Source organism: Stegastes partitus, unplaced genomic scaffold, assembly GCF_000690725.1.
Source record: "Stegastes partitus isolate 25-593 unplaced genomic scaffold, Stegastes_partitus-1.0.2 Scaffold344, whole genome shotgun sequence".
Lineage (NCBI taxonomy): Eukaryota > Metazoa > Chordata > Actinopteri > Pomacentridae > Stegastes > Stegastes partitus.
The window spans coordinates 133,701-156,032 of record NW_007578075.1 but is presented as its reverse complement, the minus strand read 5'-3'; the positions used below and the strand labels follow the sequence as shown (position 1 = coordinate 156,032).

The window sequence follows — 22,332 nt, the reverse complement described above, 5'->3', positions numbered from 1 at the left end:
GCTACAAAGGTATTGATAACTAGCACTGACTCAATGATTGGCAAAATAGCACAAAGTCAAGTTTTTAAGTCGATTACTTGTCAAAAATTAGGTTGTTCCGACCAGAATTTCCATGTTACCTAAAAGAATTTCTTGTGATACGTACGTAATTTTCTGAATTTTTAAATCAACAAGTTGTTCAACTGTTAGGTCGGTCGACAAGGGGACTGAAAATCTTAAACTTATAATGAAGAAAGATGAAGTTATCTACCCAGTTTCATTAAGCTGCTAACTAATGCAAAAGAAATTTAGTTTATATTACAGTCGTAACTCAATAATCTGACACTAAAACCTTCTTTAATGTCGAATAGCAAGGCTGTCGGATTGTCAAGACGGAGGTCAAGATAAAAGGAGGGCTTGATGCTTGAAGGGTCATTCGTTGTTAATGTTCATGGTTTATAGTTGTTACAATAACTAGTGTATTGCTAGCACACTACACATCGCTGGATTTCACGCCTAACTGAGCGGTGCACTTGTGCACATTCCGGCCACTTCCACCCCGGGGGGAGCGTTCCAATGGGGGGAAAGTGGCTGGAACACACAGGCAGCACTTGGCTGCTGATGCCAGTTTAGGATAGTGGCCACAGTTCTGTTTCCACCATCGGTGGCGGCGGCAGCACCACTCCCCCACCGCTGCCGCCGCCGCCATCCATGTTTACTTCCGTAAACGCTGAGCACGCTTGCCGCGTGTGACGTTGTCGTGTTGTCTTCTGCGCATGCGGGACACTTTTGGGTCGTATGAAGTTCACACAGCAGATCACATACAAGTCGTATTTTATTGGAAATATGAACGAACTCGCAAAAAAATCTGATTTCACAAAAAAAAATCCGAATTGAGCATCAAGTCCTGCAGTCTGAACGTAACCAATCTGTCGGATTGTTCAGTCAGATAATACGCCGTTATCCTTATTTGTGACATAAAACGTCATGTCGGAGTCGGAATCCGAGGCTGTCGGTGTGTTAAAGCTGTTTTTAAGGGGTTCCGTTCGTTTTTCCTAAAAACCTGTCAGATAGCAAGGTCTTCTGATTGTTAAGGGTCGGATTATCAAATCACGACTGTATGCACGATATTAAGTTGATGCAACATTATTATGTCAGCCAAACCCATCAAAATAATATTTAAAAGGTTCATCTAAATATATATATTGAAATCATGTATTTAATCAAATGATGGAAAAAGATCCCTTGAATTACTTTTTAGAGACAGAAAGAGGTAGCTGCATCAGAGCCAAAGAAGCATATTTTTAAATTCATTTAACTTATTGTGAACTGGTTAAATAAACAACAATACCAGTAGTTGATCCCTTGTAATAACTCCACTGAATGCAGGTCTATTTTATTTGTGCAGTCTCAAGGAGTTTGAGTGTTCTTGTTGTGAGGGTGCAGATTGCAAACAGAGCCAGTGTGGTGTCGGGGTCACAGCGAGAACCGACACACACTGTACTGATTTAAGCTGCTCCGAATTGTCTTGGTATGCGCAGGCTCTTACACGAAGAACGGACGAGACAGATAGTCAGAGAGCGTGCTCACAGTCCAATGCACACACACACAAATGCAAGAAAAAACACATGCGCACGCTAAGCCAAATGTGGACATGCCAAACAGAGACGAACACAAATCAAAACAAAGCATGCAAACACAAAAGAGATCCAGAGAATGAAGAAGACAGAGAGAATAGCACAGTCCCATCTGTCAAACAAATGTGAGGATGCTTCTAACACACACACACACAGACACACATGCATCCACAGCAAGCATCATTTAGTCTGAACTTGAGCGATATCTGCCTTTGTCCTTTAGCAGTCGGTCCTGAGGGGCCGCTGTAGAAGTTGCATGAAAGTTTGTTTAGAGCTGAGCAAGTGTGTTAAGCTTTATGAGAGCCCATGGGAGACATGGTGGCACAAACACACACACACACACGCATGCATCCGCTCATATACACACACATGCAACACACTCAGGCACGAGGCTTGGGCGGCAGCTCGCAGTGGCCCCAACCAACAGTGAGGAGTTTGTTGTCATAGCAACAGTAAAATGAGATGACTTTACTGTCAGCCGTAATGTTTCATGGCCCCCTTGCCGCTATGGCAACATAACAAGGAGGAGGAAGAGGAGATAGAGAGAAAGAGAGCATCAGAGCACACATCTCTGCATTCCAGTGGACTCCTACTAGGAACAATGTCACCACGATGCCCTTTCTTCCCTCTCAAGACAAAACACACACACACACACACACACGCGCACACCGTGACAAGCCTGTCAAACACACACTCGCACAAAGAGACGCGCACACCTTGAAAAGCCTGTCAAACACTCCGCTTCCAACCTCGCCCATCCCTTTGATTATGTGCTCACTATTTTCAGCTTATCGTCACCGGGGCAATTTGAATTCATTATGCTCAATGTCAATATTGGTGCAACAACGCTGTACCTCAGACAGGTACAGCTTGTTGAATGAGCGTGTGCGCTGTCAGACAGCGTGAGAAGTGAAAAGAGAGAGAGGAAGCGGAGATGAGATCAAAGACATTCAGCGTTTTTTTTTTTTTTTCTTTCCTGCACCGCGGAGACAGTCGGATGGAGCAGCGAGGTGACTATAGGCTGGCCGACTATACAGCGCAGCAGCTATACATCACAATGCTATATTTAGCTCAGTCCTTCCACTACAGCCTATCAACACTGTTAAGCTGAGTTATCTACGCTGCGAGAAAAAGTGGAAAATAGGTGGAAGAGTGCGGAGAGGGAAAAACCGCAGAGGAACGTTGTTTTGTTCTGTTGCCATGGGGACGCGGTGACCAAAGCTGCAGCGATCCGGCAGTTGTCATGGCACAGCGGGTTGCCATGGGTGACAGCTGTCAGTCAGTAGTGGAGATTTGCTGTAGTTCCTGGTTGCACCACCAGGTGGAGCCTCGAACTGTTTGCTGAGATGGAGTTACAGGTGTGTTTGCTGACCGCCTGAGAAGAAAACTAGTTGTCTAACTGCTAACTGTGGCAGTCGTGTTTGTGCTCTTTGGTTTAGCCAGCAACCTGAGGCTAATGCTAGTATTTTCAAATGCTAACACAGAGCTGGACATCGGTTAGAAGGAACAGCGCTAGCGTTCAGGAGCAGCAGAACTCTAGTTGCATGCTTCCAACAATATTCAAGCTAAAGTGATGAGGTGTACCATTCAGCGTTTTTTTTTTCCTTGCGACGCAGAGACAAGCGTGTCGAGCAGCGAGGTGACTATAGGCTGGCCGACCATACGCGGAGCAACAGCGCAGCCGCTATACATCACAATGCTATATTTAGCTCAGTCCTTCCACGACAGCCTATCAACACTGTTAAGCTGAGTTATCTGCGCTGGTAGAAAAGTGGGAAAAAGGGAGATAGGTGGAAGACACAGAAAACAGCAGAGAGGATGTTGTTTTGCTCTGTTGCCATGGGGACACGGCGGCCAGAGCTGTAGCGAACTGACAGTTGTCATGGCACAGCGGGTTGCCATGGGTGACAGCTGTCAGTCAATCACGCAGAGTGAGGGGACAGATCGGCCGATGATCACCTTGGATTAGGGAGCGATCGCGGCACACAGGGGCCAGCCAGAACATATCTCGACTTAATCCCCGTGTCCTAATGGTGCTGCACTCTGGTGTGTGTGTGGTCTCATCCATGTTTGTGCGTGTCAGAACCTGTGCATGCAAATTTTGATTTTCTGTGTGTGTGTGTGTGTGCATCCCAGCGACGGTGGTGTATGTGTGTGTCTAGACTCTGCAACATGTGCAGCGTGAGTGGAGCAGATTACATTTTGCTGTAGCTGCTGCCTGGGTCCTTCCCACAGCTGTCTGTGCTAGAGGACAATCAAAGGCCCGGTTTGTGAGCCTTCTGATTGTGGTGTGATACTCAGACCCGTTTCCCCTTCAATTACCGCGCTCTGCCTGCGTGTAACGAGCACAGCATTGCTCTTATGTTAGCGGAACAACGGTCTGATTAGAATAAGGGATGGATTTGAACTCCAGCTCTAATTTGTTGCTTTCTTTTTCTTGGCAAATTTCCCGATCGTGATCATCTCTGCTACCAGACATCCTGCTGTGGAACTAAGCGACCATTGGACGCTGTTTGTAATGTTGTAAATTCCAGAGTTAAAGTTTTTTCTGCTCTCATTTATCCCACCACCCTTGACAATTAAATTTGCTCCTGCTGTAGAGATGTTAAATCACCGACAGTTTCTGTGACCCTGTAACTATTAGACCTTTAGCAGTGTTCATATGTTATGACAGCAACCCCTTGTAATGTCAATACTTTGCTGGTACCCCAGTAATTAGGGGGTAGTCGTACAAGGCAACATTTCCTCAACCAATGAAGCACTAAATTTGCCGTACCAGTCAGAATTGGAGAGAAAGCCCCAGAGAAAAATGATGATGTATATTTTCCCCCTCAGATCTAATGCAGCCTAATTGGGAATGTGGTCAAAAAATCTTGTTGCGTGCCTCCACCCTTTGGCCTTTCACAAAAATGAAGGCTTTATGTGACGAAGCAACTGACTTTCACAAGCTGACCTCGTTTCTCTTCTGTCCTTTTCCTTCTTTCCTCCCTCATGTCCTCTCTTCTCTCTGCTATCTTCGTCCTCAGGAGTGAGCCCTGGGCTGGATGGGACCCACCATGCCCCCCAGTAAGAAGGCCCAGAGCCCCAGTAGTGGAGCCAGTGCCTCGCAGGGCATGAGCCCGCCGTACCGGCAGGGGGATGCCGCCACGGCGGCGTCCGAGGCCGAGGCGGCCGACCTCTCCCTTTCCCTGTCTGCCTCCTTCTCCAAGGCCGAGGACGAGGAGCTCACCAGCCTCTCCTGGCTCCACGAGAGCACCGACCTCCTCAACAGCTTCAGCCACTCTGGGCTGCGTAGCGTCTCTCCTCTGCAGGACCCCGACGGTCAGCACCCCCGCTCGCCCTCCTCCTCGTCTCCTTCCCCGGACGACCCCCTGCTCGGGGATGCACACTCTGCGTACGACTTGGCGGCAGGCGCCAACCGGAAACCTCCGTACTCCTTCAGCTGCCTGATCTTCATGGCTATTGAGGACGCACCAAACAAGCGGCTGCCGGTGAAGGATATCTACGGCTGGATTCTGGAGCACTTCCCTTACTTTGCAAGCGCCCCTACAGGCTGGAAGAACTCAGTGCGCCACAATCTGTCGCTCAACAAGTGCTTCAAAAAGGTGGATAAAGATCGCAGCCAGGTAAGGAGCTTGCTGCACAGCGTTTAATTTATCTCAGTGTCTAAAGGCTGGCTATGATTGACAATACTCCTAGTTCCTTTTTCAGTTTATTTGCTATTCTCTGATCATGTTCTGGACTTACAGTTTTCGTGCAAGTTGTTGCATGGCTGCAGCAAGCTATCGGTTGTAGTTCTAAACATTATTTTAGCATCATTCTAACCAGGAATGTTTCATGCAGCTTGTTGTGTCAAGGATTTTAAGCTATCATGTTGGCTAGTGTTTGCTTCTCAGCCAAACCGGAGACCACTGCAGTTATCACTACATATAACTTTGACTAAACTAAAACAAAGACTATTTTTGAGAATAATCGTGAAGCATTCTAGTGTTGAAGCCCTTTCCTCAACCAGTGCTGTGTTGATGTCTGCATGAATACTTGTGAATATTTTCTAAAATGTGTTTTTTGAGGATAACAACCACTTTGCAGTCTTCCTGTTGGGAGAGATGTCCCTATCCCTAGAATATCCCTCGTATATTAATCATTATATAGAGTATGCACCAATACTGTGATATGTAAAAACCAAGGTGTTTCCTGGATAGAGGAAGATTTTCTGGTGTTGCCCGAAAGAGGTTTTCGTTAGCGGTAAGAAAATTCAGGGGCGACATGATAAGAATGAAGAATACTTTTCACCAGTTTGTTAATTCTGGTTTCATTTACTCAAGCATAGCAGACGTTTCAGCTTATCAAATGGTCTTGCCTTGGCTGTACCCAAAGCGATTTTGCTGTCATGTGCAGTCGGGATGTTGATAATTTATTTGATAAAAATATATTGCCTGGCAATGCAGAAGTTGAGGGACATGCATGTGAGAAAATGCATGGAGGATTTGTTGTAGTTCCTGGTTGCTACACCAGGCAGAGCCTCTCACTGTTTATTGAGATGGAGTTACAGGTGTGTTTGCTGATTGCTCATAAGGTTCCCATAAAACGAGTGCACCTCCCTGCTGTCTAACCGCTGACTGTTGTGTTGATGAACTTTGCAGCATCAAGTTATGATAAAGTTGTCGGGCGGTTGTCCAGTTAAACTCGCTACCTGAGGCTTATGCTAATGCTAAGGTAGGACAGGCTGTGTCTGTTGGCAGAGAGGCTGCTAACATGTAGGAGCAGCAGGACTCTGATCACATGCTTCCAGCAACATTCAAAATGAAGTGATGACGTGTATCGGTAACGCTCTGCTCTGAGTATAAATACATTTCAGAGGAAGCAGTAAATACAGACAGATTTCCTGGACTGATAAAGTTGCTGCAACAGTATTTGTGGACATCAGCTGAGCAGCTGGTTCAGCAGCTGGACTACCGTTATGAGTCACTCATCATGTACATCAGCTATGAGGATTATTTTGAAATCTAGTAGCTGTGAAGACATTAATAATATTACAGGTTGTTTAGTGTTTGCAGTTCGTTTGCTGTGTTTCATGTTTTGGATTTTGTTGAGCCGTTCACTGAAGAGCAATTCTAAATGAAGCGATTATTGCTGTTATTTAATTTATGATTCGATAGCCTGGTGTTGACCGTCTTTTCCAAATGTAATTGAGCCGATTTTGCACTAAACCTTAAGTGTCAGTGGTTAAAACTGTTTTACCAACATTTGCTAAAAACATTCACTGTAATGATTATCGATAGTTAACGAGGCCAATGATTGGAAATTGTTTAACATCTGCATCACTATTGTGCGGTCATTCCCTGAAGGCTCATTCTGAGCCAAGACAAACCCTGGAAACCCAACTTTATATATCTTGATCAACCACAGACTTACACTGGCTCCTGTCAGACTCTTGGAAGCGATCGAAGTCTTTTTCTTTCCCAGTTAGCATTTTTCAGACTGTGTTTTTTTCGAGTGCATCACCTTTGACAGCAACAATTCCTGTCTGACAGATTTTCTCCCTCCTTTAAGACGTCATAAGACTCATTTTTATTCGTCAGGAATTTATTTCCTTTGCGGCAGCAGAACACAAACTTTTAGACACTCCTGCAGGTGAAACCAAACACTTTTAGAGCTGATCGATTTTGAGAACAACTCGACAAATGGACTTGTTACCAACATGAATGCTACAAAAACCCACAATTCAACACTCTTTTTAGAACACTGGTTTACAATGCGGCTCTATCATTCAAAAAGAATAAATGATGTGATGAACAAATACTCCTCTCGCCCTTGAAGATCAGACGATCCCCACTGTTTGGAAACCTAATATTTAGAAAGAAAATGTTTCGCACGTGGACCAATTTATAAAGATTAAACTTAAAAAGGTAAGAATTCATAGTAAAATATGAAGTAAAATATTTGTCTGTTCACATTTAAACCTCGCTGAAGCACATTCATGTAAGTCCAGTCCAATCGTATTAGTTTTAAAATCTGTTCTAATATCACTTTCAGGTCAAACTGTAAAGGTTATTGGGTGCACAGTTGTGATCAAAAAAAACGATGGGGGCGTTGAACCTCCTCCCAGACAACACTGGTCAGAATCATTGCTCATCAGTCGTATTTTGTATACCTGCATCGCAAAATCTCCATGTAGCCACAAGCTAAATTCACCCTATCGTGTGTGGTTATAACTTATTTCACAGCCAGACAGTTATCAGCCGTTTGCAGGCATATCCAACTTGAAGTCAAACATATTCTGTATTTTGTCTACAGCTGTACCAGATTCGGCCTTATCAATAGTTGATGATCTCTGCTTTCATAGTTCTCTTTCACTCTGACGTTCTGTGCTTCCCCAGTGGGAACAGCATTTCGCTTTTGATTTAAGTCTTGATACAGTCTTTTATACTCGCTTTCCCATCCAGATTTTACTCCATTAAAGACTCAGGGTAAACGGGGAATGAATCCCTCACTCAATTAGTGCTAAATTAATACTGGAGGATTTAATAACACAGATGCCAACAGACTTTAGATTTCATCTCGCCCGAGGGTGCTGGGGGTGGGGGACAAACACCGAGGATCAATGCTAGCTTTGCGTGTTTGGCTGATTGAGATTATACTGGGGGATATGAGAGCTCTTTATGCTTTCCTTGACCGGCGTGTGAATCTGAAATCTCCCTTTTGAGTTGAGTGAGCACAGTGTGTGTGTGTGTGTACGTGTGTGTGCGTGCGGGAACAAAATGGATGAAGGATGAAGAGGACATGGTGTGTGTTCATGTGTGTGTCTGTGCGCACACACACCCTCACGCTATGCTGTCATCTGGCCCTTGACTACAACGGCACAGAGTTTCTCTTGTATACATATCTCCATAGTAACAAGGTTGCAGTTGACATAAAAGTATGCTGTTGCTGTAGCAACGGGAAAACTGATTTGGCTTTACTGACTTAGGCGTGTACGTGTGTGTGTGAGAGTGTGTGTGCGCGCGTGTGTGTGTGAGCTTGAAATGGGCACTGAGGTGTCGAGTGGGGGAGAAAGAGTGTGTGTGTGTGTCCTCGTCTTGTGTTAAATGCGCATATGCGTTAGTGTGTGTGTGTGTGTGTGTGCAGCATGTGTAGAGGTGATTTTGGCAAGGACGGCTCGTCTTGTCTTCCCGTCGCTGCACACTGTTTAAGACAGCACGCTAATTAACCCTTCAAACCTATTCCCCCCTCTCTCTCTCTCTCACACACACGCACACACTCCCAAACACACAACGCAGGGCATGTCTGACACACAAACAAACAGAGCTCGCACAAGCACGCATGAATGCTTTAAAGGACCCGCACGCGCACACACACACACACACATGCGAGCGCTGTGTCGGTGTAGAAATGAGGGCACATCTCTGCAGACTCTTACTCTACCTGCCAAGTGCTGTGCTTTATCTGAAGCTGCAATTACAGAATCTCTGTAATTTTAGTCAGACTCTGCCATTCAATGCTTTTCACTGAGAATATCTGCATGTGAATGCACCTTTTTTTTTTTCCCCTCGTCTCTCTCTTTCTGTCTCCCCCCCTCCTGCTTTGCTTTTTTTCTCCCCCTTTTTTTCGTGTTTATGTCTTTTTAGAATCGAGCATGCAATTACAGGGTGTAAGATATTTTTCTTTATGCTGCATTATGTTTTACTCGCCGCTCGCTTGTGGTAAAAGAAGAAAGACAAGGGGATTTTTTTTTTTTTTTGGGTTGTTGTTGTCGTTGGGGAAGGCGAGGTCAAGTTATCGTTGTGAGGGATAGATGTGCACGAGGGAGAAAAAAAAAAAGAAGAGTGAGAGAAATGGGGAAGCGGGGAGACACGGCTTACTGTGAATGCACCAAATTATATTTCCATCAATTTACAGAGGTGGAGATTAATATGACAGTGGCCTATTTGTTCCAGTGGCTGTATTTCTGGGTCATATCCAGGCAGATGACAAGATGGGGACTAGTTTAGAATAAGCTCGCTGCTCCATGCATGTGTGTGTGTGTGTGTGCATGCATGTGTGTGTGTGTGTGTCAGTCTTGCATGTGGGAGTGCAAACTTGTGAGCGTGCGAGAGTGCGAGTCCCACGGTTGCCATGGCTTTGTTTACAAACAGGATTCTTCGCCGTGCTGAATGACATGCCTTAATGACAAGTGTTGTTGCCCTCAGACTTGTGGATCAGTGCAGAAGATCAGTGTTGTAACAGCACAACACACACAGATGTTCGCGCGCACACACACACACACACACACACATGCGCGCAAACCGAGCGATATATCTCTCAAAGCCTCTTATGAAATCACAGCAGAGAGAACAGGCAGTTTGGTAATCTAAGACTCACTATGAAGTCTCTTGGTGTTGCACTTAAGTGTGTCACCTCTAACTTAACCTTGCCCTGTTCGCACGAGAGGCGTCCTTGCTTCTTTTACCTTTTAACACCCGCGGTTTTATGAACTGTGGCGTCTGGAGTTGAGCATACATTTGGTTTAGTTGATGTGCATTTGTCAGCAGTTTGTTGTTGCAGCTGCTGGATGCTAAAAGTAGATACGACTGAGTTGGATTTTCTCTTGAAATCACAAGCAAAATAATTGATTTTTCCAAAGGTTTGATTTTCATATTCTTTTGGTTATCTTTTCATGCAATCAATAAAGAGCCCAAACTAAATCTGAGGTAAAAAGCTGAGATCAAAACGAGAAACAAGCGTGAAAGAGGACTATTTATGAGTAATAAACGATGAAAATGTGAGTGAAATCCAGCATTTCAGGTTTTTGCTTCTCTATTGAGGAAAGAATTTTAAAGCTGCACTATTTTGTATTTTTGTCAATAACACCTGGTCAAATTAAGATGTGCAATATAAAAGGGAAATGAATAAATGTTTCTGGTTTACTAGTAGTCAGTAATACAGCCATTAGTCGACTTGTCATTGCACATTTATGATATACAGTATATTATCTCAATATATATATTTTTGGGGGGCATCTGACAATAATTTGAGTTTCAAGGCTGAGGAAGAATCTTCTATAAACTCTATAAGGATGCTATCATTGCTAACACTGTGCTACAGTACAGAGAAATACAAAAGGACAGCCGTTACAAGTGAGCTGCAGCAACACCACATGGGCCAGAAAAACCAGCAAAGAGATTAAACATTTTGTAATTGAACCTCATCATATGGTGCAAGATGGATCGAGTTGTTTTCCCCCTATGATCAACTGACCACTTAAAAGTCAGATCCCTCAGCGACTAACTTTTGTTGTCATAGTGACAAACCCACAGAGACCTACCACTTGATTTGAGTTTTTTGGGTTTTTTTTTAGCATCTTTTAACTTAATAGCTTAATAAGTCTGGGTTTTTATGGCATTAAACCTGCAAATTTGCTACTTTATTTCAGTTTCAATTGCTTTCTGCTACTAGCCAATGGATATTCTGCAACAAGCCAGTGACCTCAGTGCACCAAATGTTTCCTTTTGGAGTCGGAGGAGACCAAAACTGAGCTAAAAGGAGAGAAACATGACTTAAAATTATGATTTTTTTACAAAGCATAATGTAAATGTTGCGTTCACCGTAGGTCTGCACTGTCAAACACAGCATTTTGAAACTTTTTTCGGGTCCAAAAAAGAAAACTTGCACGGTTCTTATCTCTGATTGTAAATCTACAAGAAAAGTCCGTCTGATGAGCCATTATTTTACTCTGATTTAATTTTAAAAGTTGTTTATTTACAAGACAGGAAAACAAGTGAGGAGCAGGGAGGAAACACTGAAAATGTAGATTTGGCTGCAAAAAGAAACTCAACTGCGCTTGTATAGAAATATTTCACTTTCAATCAACAGATTCTCAACAGGGTCTCGTAATTGTTGCCATCACATGACTATTTAAACCACAAAGTTTTGTATGACAAGTGAAAATCTGAATGCCATCCAAAGCAAAGAAAAAAGCTATCTGAGATGCTTTTGCCATCTTAGGAGAAATAGTTCAGATTTGAACTTTTTTTATTGTTTTGATTTTTGATCCACATACACTCCCATCAGTATCACCCCAATTATCCTCAAATAATTATTTCTTTCCAAATATAGTTATTCAAGTCATCTGGTGAAAATTCCTGCATTTCAACATATGGCAATATACATCGCACATAAACAATGTCACTTTTTTTTCCCCCCGATATCGTGCAGCTCTGTAAGATATATGACTGACTTTGTTTTTGTTATCTTTTCTGTGACATGTTTGTTTCTGACATTGTGAGTCAGAAGTCGTAAGCCTTGTTCTGACACGCCACTTGTTCGGTGTCGCCTGAGGGAAGCAATTTAAATATCTGTTAGACTGGTACTTGGAGAAGCGTTCTTGGAGAAGTTTCACAGGTGCAAAAGAAAAAAAGAAATGATGCCCCCGTGACAAGCCAGAGGGGAACCGAACCCCCGAATGACCTCGTCGAAATTAATTGCTGACTGACAGCATATCATAGGCATTTGGGGATTTGCTTACATTGGGCTCCGTCCAGTTTGTGTCTCCGTAATCAGTGTTTATACATCCGAGACTCTTGCATCGGTGTTTGAGTCGCAGATGTGAGAAGCTGTTTGGTTGAAGGAACAAAGTTGCTCCTTGTCAAATCAGTTAAAACTTAGTTTCCACCAGATGGGACTTTTTTTTTTTTTTTTTTTTTGAGGAGACATATTGGAAACAACAGAAAAGTGTTGGAAGATTTATAGAGTTTTTTTCCGTATTTATCTTTGAGAAAGAAATCACCAATGCAAAAACAAAAAAAACAACGAGAAGCACAAAAAAAAACTTTAATCAAAACCACATGGGAAACACCTGTAGGAGACATTTCCACACATTATCCCGCTCAGATTTTTCAATGTACCGACAAACAGATGACCTGTTGTCCAACCAACATGTAGCACTTATTGCTTTGTCCTGTTGCTGCCTCTTTGTTGTCAAATGGCTTTTCAACAAGTGCAGAAATTGTCGGTATCAAGCAGCTTTATCAGAAGAAATATTCCCCTTCTTTGTCCTTCTCCGCTCATTTTCCCTCGTTCTTCTGCTGTAACTCTCTTCTCTCTGTGCGAGAATTAAAGCTTAAAGCATCACAGCGCTTCTCCTCGTTGAAACACACGTCTGTACTTCGCTTTACTAGTCCGACGGTTTACTACATTATTAATCCTCCTGTTTATCTGTATGTGTACAGTAAGTAATGGTGGATCCGTGTATCACAGTGGGTTAATCAGGCTTTAACACAGCCACGGTTAAGGCGTTTACTCCGACTGTGGACGTCCATCATAAAAATTGTATGTGGTCATAATACCTAAGGATGGCGGTGTAGGTTAAATCATATTGCGCATGATGTAGGGTGTAGTTGACAACAAAGCCTCTTACGCTGATGCCTGCATGAAGAGTGACAGCTCTGTGCATCTGTATTTAATGTCATTTCTAACCCTAACCCGAACAAAATTTAGTTTCTGCTCTCAAAATAGCCATGACAGCATACAGCACTGTGTGTAGCTGCATTGCAACAGCTGTTGGTTTTGTTTATTCACCTTTCAGAAATTGCGTCTGTGGCAAGTGTCGGATAAATTCAACAAAAACAACAAGAAAAGACGATTACAGACAGACGTTTAACTATGCAAGGAACACACACCTCATATTAGGCGTTATTTTTTAAAAACTTGCCAAAATTGCACTATTTATGAGAGCCGGAAACTATTAAAAAATAAAACAAAAAGTCTGATTTTTAACTTTCCCACAGCCCTTGAACTACTCATTTGTGACATGCTGTTACTTTGAGGAAAATTAACCAAATCTCAGCTTATTTTACTCTGCATGTCCTATAAATACTGTTGCCAAAAATAAACCATCCACACTTACCAGATTCTGTTAAAAACAAAAAATTCTCCACTTCTTGGCGGGACCGTAAAGCCCTCATTGACTCAGCTGCGACCAACAGTCACGTGACAAAAATTCAGGGATTTTTCTTTTTTTTTTTTTGCTGAACTGCAAACTGTGTTTACGCATGTAAGCAAGTTAAAGTAAGTAAGTCGTAAAATATCTGTGGGGTCAACAACATTTTTTCCAATATTGGTAACACCTGTGGACACTTGGAAAAATGTTGTACAGGTTTTAAAATTTTAGTGAAATAAATAATCAACTTTACTTTCGATTATTTATGACATAATAACTTGCACCAAAAGACATAGTAGTTCTCTATACTTGTTATGTTGTTTCTATAGTGGTGTAGGACTTTATATTGCTGTTTAAAAAAATGTGAAAAAATCAAAACAGAGGGTTAACGGAGCTCTACTGGGAGGTGTGATGGATCTCTGGGCGGTGGAAGTCTAAAGAGTCGGTACCCTGCAACTTCATCCTGATGATAACAACTTGTATTGACCAAACAGAGGGGGTAATACATCACAGAGGACTGCCCACCTTCTCACCACCACTCCAGACTCACAAAGCAATGCCACTGTGTGTTGTTGTTGTTGTTGACCCATAATCTTGCTGCACAATCTTACTGAGGTTGTGCTTTTTAACTGTAGACAGTGAAAAATCCCAAAGAATAAAGCGGAAAGTTCCAATACGCTCCCTAAATGAACAATAATTTAAAAAAAACAGACCCAGTGTACATCTATTCACTTCAAGCTTCCGCATGAAGTGTAATCACTGTTTTTCTTTCCTGTAAATGACAGCTTTTCATCATTTACTGTCCCGAGATATTTATATTCAGTTCCCACTTCAATGAAGACACTTTTCATAGTTATTTGTTGATGCGTTTTACCTCCCACACAGAAATCCAACATTATTGACTCCAGTTGAACAGTTGAAGGTTTCTTTTTTTTTTAACAATTTCCCAACAAAAAAAAAAAAAAAGAAAGAAAGAATAAGACCACAATCAACAATTTCTCTGTGCTTTCTGACTTCCCAACCCTGTCCGTGGCACTCAGCCCCAAAGCTCATTTAGATTCCTATTGAAGATCTTAACCTTTAACAGCAGCTTACAAATACAGTGTTTCATGTTTTAAAAAGGCTAAGTGATTCCTGGAAACAGCTGGACGCGGTAGTTTTTTTTTTAGCAAACATTGCTCCAACTGGAGGACATAGTAGCATTTGTTGGAGGAGTATTACCGAGTGCAACAATATCGTTCGTGCTTTTAATAGTTTTTTGGACAACAACGGAGCTCTGTGGCACAGAGGAATAAGATATAGCTTTGTCCGTACACAAACATTGTTTATCAGTTGCATGAATTCATTGTTGTTTGTGTTGTTTTCGCCGCATTTGTTGACAATAAAAACAAATCAGCCAGCCTGAAAGGAGAAATTCCCAATTTGGGAAGTATGCTTGGTGGATGCTTTTTTTTCATGTCTGTCCATTAAATATGAACCAGCTGCTTCGCTTAGCTTAGCATAAAGACTGGAAATGGGACAAAGCAGCTCCGCTTTAAGGTGAAAAGATCTGATTACCTGTGGAGCTCCTCACTTCACCTGTTTGTTTAACATAAAGTGTCAAAACTACAACGCAACTTTATTTTAAAGAGCCCCCATGTTGCACTTTTGAGGTTTTACTTTTCCTTTACTCTATTGTCGCTTTTTTGTGCATATACAACGTATGCAAACTTACATCGTCCAAAGTTCACTCGAAAGGAAGTTATTGTGTCTTACAAAAACACTGCTCTGTACCTGCCTGAAATGCCTTATTTAAAGTTCAGGCTTTTCTTCTGTTCCTTATGATGTCACCATGTCACAGATTTGCATTACACCTGCACAGTAGTTACTTTAGCCTTGACCTCAGACAAAGAATATGCAGCTTCCTCACATCTTTTCAACACTGGAGCCACTTGTGCATAAGCTATATTGCTGTATTGAGTATATAACCAATTTGACCAATCAGAGCAAACTGGGAGGAGCTAAAACGAAGCATTTCAGACAGAGGGTGAGGAGAGCTGCTGCATAGATGTACAGTATGAGAAAAATGACGTTTTTTTTTAACATTAAAGCCTGCAAACATACTCAAGTAGACCCCAGAAATAAAAAAAAATTAGCATATGTGGGCTCTTTAAGAAAGAACTAACCCCCAGAACACCACAAATAAACGACTGAGATGTAACTCGGTGAGAGTGATGAGAGTTGTTCTCGATATTCTGATCCAACTTTTGGCAAGAAAGCAAATCAGCTTTCTTCCCAAATTGCCAAAATGTTGTTTTTTTTAAAATGCAAAAGTATGAGTAAGAACTGATTCATTTTACCGAGTAGAAAAGGAGTGGATTAGTATAAACAATATAGACAATGCGGTGCTGTTGAACTATTTTGGAGCACGTTAAGCCGTGATGAACGGCGCGCGCGGTGATTTGTGTGACAGCTAAATGTGTGCGCGATAGATGGGATGATAGTGTAGCCAGGAATGCAGTAGCACGAGTGTAGTGTTACTAGCAGGGGTCAGCGGCAGCAGGACTTTTTTAATATCTCCCATTTCCAAGGGAGACCAGCCCCCACAGCTTATATAACACAGGAAACAGATGTTTGCAACACACAATCATCCCTCACACGCTCTCACTCTCACTCCCCCCTCCTGCCTTTGTCTCCTCTTTCTTCCCCTTTTGTCTTTTACTCACATCATGATGTGTCCCCTGGCAAGTTGCAGTACGCATGCATGTTTTCTCCATCACGAAAATACCTGCTCAGCAAGCAAAAAAAAACCTGCTCTCTTAATTCTTAATCCACTGCTTAAACTTGCAATTTCCAAATCTATCGCTAGTCAGTTTTAATTTCATATTTGAGATGTTTCTTCGGGGGGTTAACCTTTCGAGCTGTGGATTATTCGTTGTGTAATCCTGCTCTTTAGCTGTGAACGCTGCAGTTATGTGACTGTTTTCCAGATGGATCACAAATAAACACACAGACACAGAAAGTAGATCATCAGAGTAGACGGGGAACAAAGGATGGCGAGAGGAAATAGTATAAATAGAGATCACAAACAGCCTCAGGTGGATGTCAAAGAGGGCGATCCCTCCGTCACCTGCTCTTAATGCGAGTCGCGGGGGTGACATATTTTTAAAATCTGCGTCACGTCGAGTCAAATCTCGAAACTTTCAGACCCGCTCCTGACCCCATAAACTTTCTGTGATGATTCGAGAGCGCGCAAAAAAAAAAAAAAAAAAAGTCCATTTCGCTTTCTCTCCAGCTCGGGTGATGCCTGTTGCCAAGGCGACCGCTATAACCCAGGTGACAGACCCTTCCTGTGAGATGCGCCCTGTGATTGGCCTATCGACCACGAAGGAAGGAGGAGGGGGGGAGGGCACGGGGGGAGTCTGAGGATTGAGGGTTTTGATTGGCCGGCAGGTTGGCAGAGGCAGGAGCCCCAGCAGACAGAGATTCTGGAGAGAGAGCATTGATTTAATCGGCTGGCAAGCGGGCAGACAGTAAGCGCACAAACACACACACACACATATACACAAACGCTGCCGGGCTGGAGGTGCAAGGGGAAATTTGGCCCAGTGGGGGTCACCTCTGTGGGAGCGAGTGTATGTGTGTGTAATATCATGCTCTCCAGGAGAGGCGTTGCTGGCAGTAATAGAAGCACTCCCAGGAGCAGACCACGCTGGGTAATATCACACTCCCCAGGGAACTCGCCATACACACATTCACCCACACACACACACACACACACACACAGGCGCAGCAAAACACGGCACATATGGCCTGTGTTCAACACGACTGACATACTAATGCAAAGATCCAGACAAGGAAGGAGAGAAAACACACACAAATCAACAGTGCGCACACATCCGATTAGCTTCTTGCATTCCTGCAAGGTCAGGAGGCTGCAGCGGGTCACGGCACAGTTTTTGACTGATTCGCTGGACGTCAGGAGACACGAGGAAATCCTCGGAGGCTCTGCGCGGCCACGAGTTACGATGCAGTTTTTGTGTTGTCATTATAGATGTCAAGGAACAGGAAACAAAAAGTCAGACGTGAATATGAAGATTGATTTGAGACTCGTGCCGGACGCGCATCACAGGACGTCACCAAAGTGTCGTGCTTTTGTTTTAAGATTTTTACATGTTTTTGTGTTAAATTCTGCTTTGTGTATGTGTGTGTAATCGCCTGTTGCTGCCATTGCTGTAGTACAATAACACACCCTGCCTGTAAAAAGTACTCAGAGGTGTCGCTTGAGACACATTCAGTGCACTCAGATGATTTCCTTTTCACTAACTGCGTGACTTCTAGCACCAACTGGCTGCACTTGTGTTGAATTAGTTTGCAGTTGCTTCCTTTACATTTTTGTAGTTTTTGACATTGCTTAGGTAAAAGCTGTTTTTACTTCAGACATGAAAGAGTCTTTTTTTTGTAAATTAAAGCAATAAAAGGGAAAAACCTCCAAGTAGGGCTTTTTCATAGGCATTGTAATAAATAGGGCTCAACCAACGATCGACTTGACTGATTACTGAATTCGATTTTTTTAGCATTTTTCTGATTTTTGCTTGAACAATGTATCCACACTGAAGGATAAAGGCTCTGAAGTTCTCTTTTAATTAAACAGCATGTGAAACACACAAAATGAAGTTTTGCATCTACGTGTGTGTTATTTCAAATTTTGACAAGATTTTTATTTTTACTGCAAATGTATATCAGCTCCAAATAGCAGTTGCCTTTGTCCACATTAAGAATAAATGTTTAGGTTAAAAAAGAAAATGAAAAAAATGAACGAAACAGTTTGCATCAACTTTTTTAGTTATGACAACTTCTAATGACAGTACGTTCAGCCGATTTCTTGCTTGTTGGGAGAAGTTAGCCTCAACAATCAAAGATAATTTTTATTTGATTTAATTTTAAGTTAATTGCTCCTAAAAGTCCAGTTGTTCCAACAAGTTTTTCGCCTTATTTAAAAGATTAAAATGATGGCGGCGCACATGGACGCAGCGCCCCCTTCAGGAGACAGCGAGAGTGAACGTTTGGTGTCTTAATCCCAGACGTTCATTCCGCAAAACTTATGAATTAAATGATCCTGAAGAAACGCTCTCTGGTCTTGCCTGTACTACTGTGTATGTACAGCAAAATGACAATAAACTTGATTTGATTTGAATGTTTAAGTGTCATACTTAGCAAAGTTATGAACACAAGTGTTTGACATGTTTTTTTTTAAATCAAGTTTAAAATCAAGTAATGTTTTAGCTTTTTAATGTTTTTAATTCATGTAAAAGTGTTTAAGAAAGTAATCAGGTCAACAAAAAATTAGTTAGGCATTTTATATGTGAACACAGGCTGTTTCACCTTTAGAAATATCCCCTTTAAAAGTCCTTTGTATTGTATTTTTTTCAACCTACAGGTCCTCTAACATCTTATTTTATCCAGACTGGGGAGAAAAATAAAGACATCAAGCCAATTTTAATATTAGTCTAACTTCCATTTAGTTTAAAATAAATTAATCTACAAATTTCAGTCTAAATTACACACAATATTAAGTTGCCATAATCACCAACGTCATTATGTTAACACAACTCATCAAAAACATTTTGCATGTTTGCAACTTAAAAGGCTTACCTAGATCAATAGATTAGATTTTTCTTCTTGCAACCATGCATTTAATTAAGTTGTGCCGAGTGTAGTTGAGTGGTTCCCAACCTTGGGCTCGTGCTTGAATTAAATTTTGCAACTTCTCACTCCTCGGGTTACTTACAAACTTAATAATAAGAGCTATTTGTCTCATTTGTTCTGAATTAACGTGCTTGAACCTTGCAGGGCTCCATACATTTTCTCACTCGGTTTAGAAAAACCTTTCGAGGGCGACCCAGTTGCAGAGCGGTTAGGATGAATACTACATGGGCACATATGGCCTGAGCTGTGGATCCCCGGTTTAAATCCCAGCCGGGGACCATTTGTGTCATTTCCTTGCTCTCTCTCCCACATTTGCTGCTCCTCTCTGCACTGTCCCTTTCAAAATAAAGGCAAGAATGTGTGAAAATATTCACTTTAGTAAAAAAGAAAAGCTCATTGGCGTCTTAAAGGCAGCAGTGCAGATACATTTGCCGCTATTTGGTGCTGCTGCTTTATTGTTTATTATAAGGGTTTCCGAACTTAGATTTGATAGTTACTGGCAAATACTGAGCCAATGTCCTATTATTTAACCCTGATTTATATATTTATGAATTAGAAATATGTTCTTTGATACTGTTGGTTATATTAGTGCAGCAGCAGTTTGATAAATACACCAAAGAGGTTGTGACAACATCGATTAGCCACAACAATAAAACCGCTGTAATGTTCTGCTGGGAAATCTTCTGCATTCAGGTAGATGTTACTCTCACATTTATCACACACTGAAATCATGAAATTGCAGATCTAGCATGCCCCAACAGGAATATGCACCCTGCAACACCACAAAAAAACTGCTCAGGAATGGCTCGAGGAACATGACCAAGAGCCCAGGGAGCTGATTCAATATCTGTGGATCCCACTCAGATCAGATCAGAACAAACCCATAGGACACTAAGAGCACCTCTAAATGTCATGTGTCCATGTCCCACTGGGTCAAGGCTGTTTATGCAGGAGCTCTGCACAGTATTAATCAGGTGGTTTTAATGTTGTGATTAAATCTTGACAAGAAAAATAAAAAAGCAGGAAAACTCCTTGTGGCCTCTTGTGCATGTCGTGATAACAGCATGTCTCGTTTTCACTAAAAATAAGTATTTAGTTTAATCTGTACATTTTTCTAACATAGGCCAGGCATTGTGGTTTATATTCCTCATCCACTTCAATGCAAAAAAAAATGCGCAGCAGCTTTTGGAATTTGTCCCCAATTAATGTTCACGTGCACGGCTCAGGCACGGCTGACATTTCCCTCTTAATAGATTCCTTGTCGTATTTGCAGAAATCAGAAGTCCACAGTCTTGACATCTTCCCACCCCGTAGCCTGTACCTATATCACATTACAGAGCACTACAAAGTGAGCCGAACGCGAAGCGAGACGACTTTAATTTTATATTTACTCGGCGCGTTCTCTCTCGCTCGCTTTCCCTTTTCATGCCAGTCTCGGTCTCGGCTGTGAGCAAACCCCTCCGATTTTGCCACATTCAGATGACAAGGCAGATGAAAGCGCCGAGAGAGAGAGAGAGAGAGAGAGACAGGGAGTGTATTTTCACGACGGCCTCTCTCTATAATCTATAGGCTGGTTTCACTCAGATTGGGAGCCGACAGCTTCATTAGGTGAGGGGGAAGCTGCTTTGATCTAAAAATACACACCATCATCGCCTCTGGAGTGGAAAAAGTTAAAGAGTTTCCCTGTGTCTTAATCAGAAAGAAGCTTCATAATTCCTTATTTTATTTTCCCAACGAGAGGCAGAGGATTGGAAAATACTGAGCGAGGTGGCGTCGTATTAATTCTCATTCCTCCGAGTGTTATCGTCCTCGGGAATATGGGAATGTTTGTACGGATGGTGTTTTTTTTTTTTTGAGGAGTGAGGCAGTAATCTATCAGTGTTTGAGCCAGTAGATGCACAGAATGTTGTTTTTCTCAAGGTCTTTTTCCTCAGTGGGAATGCAGAATTGATGTGTGCACAGGTGGTTTTGTAAATAAGAATCCGGCACAAGGTCTGGTCCGGACTTTGAGCTTGTGTTTGGGCTCAGGTCAGTGTGCTGTGCTGTGTTTGTGATGTGCTTTGAGGGGCCTGATAGCGCCTCCAATAACAACTCTCCCATCTATCTTTCTGTCCCCACTCCCTCACTATCTACCTTTCTTTCTTTCTTTCTTTCTTTCTTTCTTTACAGAGCATAGGCAAAGGCTCTCTGTGGTCCATAGATCCGGAGTATAGGCACAACCTGATCCAGGCGCTGAAGAAGACGCCGTATCATCCCTACTCGCCCGGCCTGGCCACCCCCTCCACCTCCCCACCCACCCTACCACAGACATTTCACCACAGGTAAGATGATGGACTTCGATTATCTTGACCGTTTGTTGTGTAAACCCATTCCCTGGGTGTAAACACGTATACATGCAGCATATAGATACAGATGCAGGAGCTACAGGACATTGCTTTCACTTCCATTTCCTGCTACATTCCTGCTAATCTACAAATCTTTGCAGACTTAAAATAATCTTGAATTTAGCGCGTCTCTGTGAGGCAAAACACTGCAATTCCCCAATTTACACAAGCTAGGTGGCTGTGCACAGAGAAGCTTCTAGTCTCCGCTCAGCTCACTTAGGCTGAGAACTAATGTCAGGTTTACCCAAGATGAAATATTTTGTCCACATGGACTGCTTTTGCTCTTTGAGTTTCTATACATACATGCACTTGTGGATGTTTGAAATTGTGATTCTGGTTCATACCACTCAGGAACCAATGAACAGGTTGATTCTTACGTGGCAAGTGTGAGTGATTTTCAGAGAATTTGTGGCATTCCTCTTCAGAAATGATCTTGAATTTTCTCTTAGGTATGAATGAAAGTCATGAGTAGTTCAGTAATGTTGCTTCAGTCACCTACATACTTGCTTGACTTCTGTTTGACTGCTTTGTTTTTAAAGTCATTTTTCAGCATCTGATTTGTCTTTCTTACCGTCGTACTGTTCTGGCGGCATGTTTTAAGCAGCTGTGTTCATTTTTATTTATTTTTGTCCCTGGGTTTCCGAATACATATAATCATACATAATACATTTTTAGTTATTGATCTTTGACAGCACATCCTAAAGACTCTGCAGTGTGATAGCTTGCC

General features: G+C 42.3%; 1 protein-coding gene across 1 annotated transcript in view; it reads left to right on the top strand.

Annotated features, from left to right (window-relative positions):
• Positions 1-22,332, top strand: part of ches1 (checkpoint suppressor 1) — a 76,615-nt gene that overhangs the window by 28,466 nt on the left and 25,817 nt on the right. Inside the window, exons 2-3 of the mRNA XM_008284081.1 lie at positions 4,643-5,242; positions 21,391-21,542. Coding sequence (XP_008282303.1) covers positions 4,661-5,242; positions 21,391-21,542 — 734 coding nt within the window. The 5' untranslated portion in view covers positions 4,643-4,660. The remainder of the gene's footprint in view (positions 1-4,642; positions 5,243-21,390; positions 21,543-22,332) is intronic.